The 7939-nt window shown below is 50.6% G+C and overlaps 1 protein-coding gene across 1 annotated transcript in view; it reads left to right on the forward strand.

Annotated features, from left to right (window-relative positions):
- The first annotated feature begins 720 nt into the window (after positions 1-720).
- LOC112073255 (testican-1-like) overlaps positions 721-7939 on the forward strand; it is a 16412-nt gene continuing 9193 nt past the window's right edge. Inside the window, exons 1-4 of the mRNA XM_070440082.1 lie at positions 721-843; positions 1995-2358; positions 2636-2692; positions 4626-4763. Of these exons, the coding sequence (XP_070296183.1) occupies positions 721-843; positions 1995-2358; positions 2636-2692; positions 4626-4763 (682 nt within the window). The remainder of the gene's footprint in view (positions 844-1994; positions 2359-2635; positions 2693-4625; positions 4764-7939) is intronic.

Raw genomic sequence — 7939 nt, forward strand, 5'->3', positions numbered from 1 at the left:
TGTTGTGTTGTCGGCTGCGTGTACGCCTGTGTGTGTGCTGTGCTGTGTTGTGTGTGCTGTGTGTGTGAATCTGTGTGTGTGTGTGTGTGTGTGTGTTCTGCTAGTCTAGTGTCTGCAGTGGATCGGGGAACCTGCCATAGCCGCCTAGCATCGGTCATAGACTCTGAAGGAACTTGGTGTCGGCAGTTCTCCCACGCTCGACGCTCAACCACCGAGACTCAAATTCCTCCGCCACAACTCTGATTTCAGCGCAGGAACGTGAGTCCACCCATTATCTCTCCCTGTGTAGCGTGTGTGTGTGGACTCGTCTGTAGTATTTTTTCCCGCTTTTTTTTAAATTGCACACTGTGCCATTGAAGAGCTCGTCCCATTTGCTCTTTTCTCAGTTCTACATGCACGCCGCACTGCTACGTTTGAGGAGCCAAGTGCTTCCGTATGTTTGCCTCTGACCTTAAATTGGCTACGCAACAGATGTTCTCAAACACTTCAAAAGGTACAGCACTCTCTCCATGCCACATCTTTTCAGATTTTGACTCGATAAAGCCTGAAGAGTCAAGAGAAGTCACTCTGACGTCAACCGCCAAAGACACGAGGCCCTGACTGAAGCCGAAAAGTGTACACTGAAGGTCTGGAGCTGACAGGCAAAGACACACAGGGGTCCCTCCGTCTCAGTGGTCCGCAGTCTAGTTAAGGGCACTGCACTCGCACGCTGCCTAGCTGATGCCAATAGAGATCCTGCGTTCGAATCCAGGCGCGTCTGTCGGCATCCGCTCGGCCAGCGGAGCCCGGGGAAACCCATGGACGGCCGGCGCAAACTGGACCCCCGCGCCTTGCCTCATCTGGGTTAGGGGGCGGGTTTTAGGCCGGCATGCGGATGCTTCTTGTCCCATCAGCCCGACTAGCAACTCCTGTGGCAGGCCAAAGGTGCCCAATGGCACCCGCTGACCCAACCCAGTCGCCAAGTGTACCAGTGTTTACTACCTCCAAACACATTGTGCGGTTGGCCCGGGTGAAGCGGCATTTGTGTTTTCAAAAGAGCAGTTGGGGGTTCCCGTGTGTTCCTTTTTGAGAGACACACTTCTTGCGGCTCTCGAACCTTCGCCTCTTCCCAAACGGTCTGTACAGCGGTGGAGTCTCTGACACCGACTTGAGACAAGGACTGGTAAACACCAATTGCGATATCACCCCACCTGTAATTGGTATGACGAAAAGGTTTTTTTTTAATGTAAAAAAAAAATAAGGACAGCAAGGTGGTCATCACCCCCTGGACTGAGCCAAGACAACCGAGGTCCCCTGACTGGATGAAGCCAGACAAAGAGCGCCCTGACTGAAAGCCAACTAAACAACGAGCCCTGACTGAAGCCAATACAAGAGGCCCTGACTGAAGCCCAAGGAACAGAGGCCCTGGAGACTGAAGCCAACTACAACGAGGCCCCTGAAACTGAAGCAATACAAGAGGCCCTTGACTGCAAGCCAAGACAACCGAGGCCCTGAACTGAAGCCACAGACAACGAGGCCCTGACTGAAGCCACGACAAGTGGCCCTGACTGAAGCCCAACTACAACGAGGCCCTGGACTGAAGCCAAGACAATGAGGCCCTGACTGAAGCCAAGACAAGAGGCCCTGACTGAAGCCAAGACAAGAGGCCCTGACTGAAGCCAAGACAAGAGGCCCTGACTGAAGCCAAAACAAGAGGCCCTGACTGAAGCCAAGACAAGAGGCCCTGACTGAAGCCAAGACAAGAGGCCCTGTAATGAGCCCCTCAAATAGGACCAAAAAGTTTCTAAACCGCAGAGGCCCAACATTGCGATACTTSTGGGAACGCTTCGCAAAGCATTCTCAACAGACCAGACAGGTGTTTGGGAAGTCAATGGGAGAAGTAAACAATAATTATTTAGTTGTTAATTTTCTCCAAATCTAAAGGCACAACGTAGATTGGAGCCAATGTCTGAAGTAGCTGAATATGTTATTACTCCAATTCTATTGGTTTCTAGGAATCTTCATACTTTACTGTCTTTGCTAAAACAGACAGACAGACACACACACACACACACAAACACAAATGTCCTCAAACTACCCTCCCTCCCCCCACCCCACCCGACATACACACTAACCTCCCCCTCTCCACTACCACAGGTTTTGACACCAGTATCTTGCCCATCTGTAAGGACTCTCTGGGTTGGATGTTCAACAAGCTGGACATGAACTATGACCTCCTGCTGGACCAATCAGAGCTCAGCGCCATCTACCTGGACAAGTATGAGCTGTGTATGAAGCCCCTGTTCAACTCCTGCGACTCTTTCAAGGATGGGAAACTGTCCAACAACGAGTGGTGCTACTGCTTCCAGAAACCTGATGGTGAGAGAGATGGAGGATTGAAGAGAGAGATGGAGGGGTGAAGGGAGAGATGGAGGATTGAAGAGAGAGATGGAGGGGTGAAGGGAGAGATGGAGGGGTGAAGGGAGGGCAGGCAATGACAAAAGGGAAGGCACTAAAAGGGAAGGCAGTAAAAAAGAAGGGATAGAGTGCATGGAGGGAGAAGGGATGGGAGAAGTAGAACAGCAAAAAAATAAAGAGAGGTGCGTGTGTGTGATGGAGAAGGTTCATTTGAACTGTTCTGTATGTCTTTCTCCAGGTCTGCCCTGCCAGAATGAGATGAACAGGAGTCAGGGTCGGAGGAACACTGTCATAGGTCAGTCTGCTGGAGTAACAGCTGTCAATCACTCCTCTGCCAAATGACAGTTTATTTTGTATATATATATATATATATATATATATATATATATATATATATATATATGTATATAATATTTTACACTGCATAAGGAAATTAAGCTACATATTTAGCCGTAATACATCACTCAGCTGACAACAACACAAAATATCAATAGCACACACACCCTGACATTTTATCTAAAAGTCCCCCGCCCCTAACCCCTTCAAACCCTCAGCCAAACGGCCATCAATAATCGTGCGTAATAGTGTTATAACTCACGACAAAAGACACTTTGAGAAATGGTCTTTCACTGGGTCACAAAAAAATGAAAAATGATGTTAACGTGTGTGTGTGTGTGTGTGTGTGTGTGTGTGTGTGTGTGCTGTGTGTGGTGTGTTGGCTGGCTGTGTCTGTGTGTGTGTGTGTGTGTGTGTGTGTGTGTGTGTGTGTGTGTGTGTGTGTGTGTGGTGTGTGTGATTGTGCTGTGTGTGTGTGTGTGTGTGTGTGCTGTTACTTGAAAGTGCCTGGTCCCTTTAAGCAGGATGTATGACTGTTGTCAGAGCCTAGGTTCTAGTAATTGATTGTTTCGCTCAGCCCTCTGCATACACAAACCTACAGAGACATGAGCATGAGCAACATTGGAGATGGAGGTGAGTTTTTAGTAAATCTGGTTTTATTACAGGATTGTTTTAGATTGTGTTTTCTTCTTTATTTCACTCATCTGCTTCTGTCTCTTCTGTCTTCTCTCTTCTTCTCTCTTCTCTCTCTCTCTCTTCTCTCTGCTCTCTCTTGCTTCTCTCTCTCTGTCTGTCTGTCTCTGTCTGTCCTCTCTGTCTGCTCCTCTCTGCTCTCTTCTTCTCTCTCTCTCTCTCTCTCTCTCTCTCTCTCCTCCTCTTTCCTTCTCGTTGGTCTCTCTCTCTGTCTCTCTCTCTCCTCTCTCTCTCTCTCTCTCCTTCCTCCTCTTCTTCCCTCTGTCTGCTTCCTGTCGTCTCGCTCTGGCTCGTTGTCTGTCTGTCCTGCCTCTGATTTCTGTCTGTCTGTCCTGTCTGTCTGTTTCCGTTCTGTCTGCTGTTCTGTCTGTCTGTCTGTCTGTCTGTCTCTCTCTGCTGTTTCCTCTTTCCTCCTCTCTCCTCCTCCCCTCGGTCGTCCTGCTCCTCTCCTCTCTCTCTCTCTCTCTCTCTCTCCTCTGTCTCTCATCTCTCTCTCTCCTCTGTTCTGTCTGTCTGTCTGTTTGTCTGTCTGTGTTCTGTGCTGCTGTCTGTCTTCTGTTCTTGTCTTTCTTGTCTCTGGTCTTGTCTGTCTGTCTGTCCTGTCTGTCTGTCTCTCCTCTCCTACTCTCTCTCCTCTCTCTCTCTCTCTCTCTCTCTCTCTCTCTCTCTCTCTCTCTCTGTCTCTCTCTCTCTCTCTGTCTCTGTCTGTTTCTCTCTGCTCTGTCTCCTCTCCTCTTCTCTCCTGTCTCTCTTCTCGTCTCTCTCTCTCTCTCTCTCTCTCTCGCTCTTTTCTTCTCTCTCTCTTGTTCTCTGTCCTCTCCCCTGGTCTTCTGGTCTCTTCTTCTTCTCTCTTTTCTTTCTCTTTCTCTCTGTCTGTCTCTGTCTCTCTCTCTCTCTCCGTCTCTCTCTCTCTTTTTCTTCCTCTTCTCTCTGGTCTCGTCTACTCCTCCTGTTTGTCGCTCTCCTGTTTCTGTCGCTCCTCTCCTCTATCCTCGCACTCTCCACAACCCCTCTCCACTCACATCTCCTCCCTCCTCTCTCTCTCTCTCTCTCTACACCTTTCTCTTCTCTCACCTTCCTATCTTTTTTCTCCTCTCTCTCGTCACTTCTATCTTTACTTCCCCCCTCCACTCGTCCACTCCTCGTCACTCTCTCTCTTTCTCTTTCTCTCTCTCTCTTCGTCCCCCCACCCTCTCTAGGGGCCTATATTCCACGCTGTTCTGAGGAGGGTTACTTTAAGCCAACCCAGTGTCATGGCAGTACTGGACAGTGTTGGTGTGTGGACAAATACGGCAACGAGATCGCCGGCTCCAGAAAACAGGGCAACCCCACCTGTGGTAAGACCAATCACAGTCAACACACACTAAAACTGCAGATCATGCCCATCTGGCACTCCAGGCAAGCTACAGCAAGTATTTGAAAGGTTTCACATGAGCACAGGCACACACAGTACACCTCCAGAATTATCTTTACACGGCGCCCCATATGTCTCTACGAGTGTGCTCATTGATACAGGTGTTAATGTGTGTGTGTGTGTGTGTGTGTCTGTGTGTGTGTGTGTGTGTGTGTGTGTGTGTGTGTGTGTGTGTGATCTGAGCCTGTGTAATCTGGGGGTGCTGGAGGCCGCCATCTCGCTGAGTCTTTCTTTAAAGATACCACTGAACGTGGGATGCCTCTCAATGTCTGTTCTGGTAGACACTTTTTTACAGAGCAAAAGTGTGTATGTGTGTGCGTGCGTGCGTGCGTGCGTGTGTGAAAAGAATCTCCAGCCCTTTAAGAGGAAGAGAGGTTGTTATTGTCACATTTTTGTTTTGTAGCTGTGGAATGTGATTTTTGGTACTTGTATCTCTAAATAATTGTTCAATTTCACAAGGAGACTGATCTTCAGTAACAATTGCCAGACTGAATGTTAGTGTTGTAAATCCTGTGCTGCTAATGGAAGTTGTGTATCCAACCAGACAGATCTGAGAACAGCCTGGGAAGCCTTATCTATCTATAGCTGAATGCCTCTGGCTGCCTCCTCTGATTCCCTGTTCATGTATTTGGGCTTTAACAGCGTTCCTTTGAAGCGTTTGATGCTATAAGATTGTGAGCTTGGATAAAGCCATTGGAGGAAGATGAGGTTATTTACAGTAATGCATTGTGTTGTCGGAATATCGCGTCTCAACCAACAGCAGATTGTCTGTGGTAGTTAGTTTCTGTATCTAATATGTCTGTCTCGCTGTCACGTGGGGATCGCCTGATTTGAAAATGGGGTTGCGAGAGAAATTCTTTAATTACACTTGGTTCATAGAACCGGGGTTGTGTCAGTAACCTCTGGTAGCCGCTAGATGTGACTGTAATAAACAGAAAGGTTTCTGTTTTCTTCCTACAAATGTGGCTCTATCTTTTGATTGGTTTAAGCTACATATTATGACCCCATCACTGAAAGATTAGACTCTCAGGAACACGTATGGGTCTTCTGTTTCTCTTTACAATACCCAACAAGCCTCATTAGAACAGAGTGGACAAGACCAGGCACTAAATCACACTGGGGGGAAAAGAACATCAAGATCAAACAAAATGATTGTCTGATGATCTTCTGAACATCCCAATGCTATCACGATCGTCGTCTGGAGATGGAGAGGAGGACCAAGGTGCAGCGTGGTAAGTGTTAATTATTTTAATTAAAATATGAAACACTTGACAAAACAACAAAAACGATAAACGAACAGTCCTGTAAGGTGAACACACAAAACAGAAAACAAACACCCACAAACACGCCCCAACCCAAAGAAACACAACCAACCACAAAACCCACAACACCCCCCAGGGGTCCCCCCCCCAGCAAATCCCCCCCACCCCCCCAACGCGGTCCCCAGTTTGCCAGCCCACAGCCCAGTGCGGCCTTTCCAACTCCCCGCCACTTTCCGCGGCTACAGGGGCGGATCCAGCAGGACAGTGTGCACTCTGCGCTCCGAGACCGCCAGTCCGCCTCCACGCAGTCCAGTGCATCGGTGCCTCGGCGCAAGGACAGTCTCCTGCCGATGTCTCCCCAGCCTGGTGAGTTCGTGCATATGCTCAAGCTCTAACCCTCCTGCAGTCTCCCCACCTGCTGAGTCCTGTGCCTTCTCCCAGACCAGCCTCCTGGTGTGCTCTCCCTCCAGTGATGATCCAGGCCCACGAAACTCCAGTGAAGATCATGGCAAAGCCTCAGTGATATCCATGCCACCGAACCTCACAAACAAAACAAAAACAAAATGAATGCATCCATGGCCCCAAGAAGCCCTCAGTGATGATCCATGGCACGCAAGCCTCCAGTATGATCATGGCCGAAGCTCATGACTCCACTGCCGCCAACAAGCCTCCAGTCTGATAATCCATCGCCAAGAGAGCCTCCAGTGAATAATCCAGGCACGAAGCCCAGTGATGATCCATGCGCAAAGAAGCCTCCAGTGATGATCGCATGGCAGAAGCCCTCCAGGGTGCATCCATGCCACGAACACCTCCAGTGGCCTGCATCCATGGCCACGAAGCCTCCAGTGCTGATCCATGGCCACGAAGCCTCCGAGTCGGTATCCATGGCACGCAAGCCTCCACTGTGATCATGGCACGAACTCCATGATGATCCATGGCCACGCAAGTCTCCAGTGAGTCCATGGCACGAGCGCCTCCAACGAAGTACGCTAGTCCGAGCCGTCTCCAGCGTCGCCCTCTAGTACGAGCCTCTCAGCCGTCGCCCTCTAGTCCGCGAGCCTCCAGCCCGTCGCCCTCTAGTCCGGAGCCCTCCAGCGACGCCCTCTAGTCCGAGCCTCCAGCGCGCCCTCTAGTCCGGAGCCTCCAGCGACGCCCCCAGTCCGAGCCTCCAGCGACGGCTCCTGTCCGGGCAGCCAGATCCCCCTCCCTCCCCCCTCCGGAAGCCAGAGCACCAAGTCCCCCTCCTGTCCGGAGCAGCCAGAGCTCCCCTCCTGTCCGGAGACAGCCAGAGTCCCCCTCCTGTCCGGAGCACCAGAGCCCCCTCCTGTCCGAGCAGCCAGAGTCCCCCTCCTGTCCGCGAGCCAGCCAGGAGTCCCCCTCTGTCCGGAGCACCGACAGAGTCCCCCTCCTGTCCGGAGCAGCCAGAAGTCCCCCTCCTGTCCGGCGTCCACTGTAAGGTCGCCACCTAAGTGGCCAAACTAAGGTGAGCGGGTCGTCCACGTCCCGCACCAGAGCCACCACCGCCGGTGAAATGGCCCACCCAGACCCTCCCCTATAGGTCAGATTTTGCGGCCGGAGTCCGCCACCTTTTAGGGGGGGGGCGGAAGAGGCGGGGTGTACTGTCACGCCTGACCGTAGAGATCCTTTTATGTCTCTTTTTGGTTTGGCAGTCGGCGTTGATTTGGATGTGGCATTCTATGTCTGTTTCATTTGCCTGTTTTGTATTTCTATGTGTTTGGCCCTGGTATGGTTCTAAATCAGAGGCAGCTGTCTATCATTGTCTCTGATGGAGAATTCATACTTAGGTAGCTGTTCCACCGTTTTGTGTGTGTTTGGC

The sequence above is a fragment of the Salvelinus sp. IW2-2015 genome, unplaced genomic scaffold, assembly GCF_002910315.2.
Source record: "Salvelinus sp. IW2-2015 unplaced genomic scaffold, ASM291031v2 Un_scaffold2199, whole genome shotgun sequence".
Lineage (NCBI taxonomy): Eukaryota > Metazoa > Chordata > Actinopteri > Salmoniformes > Salmonidae > Salvelinus > Salvelinus sp. IW2-2015.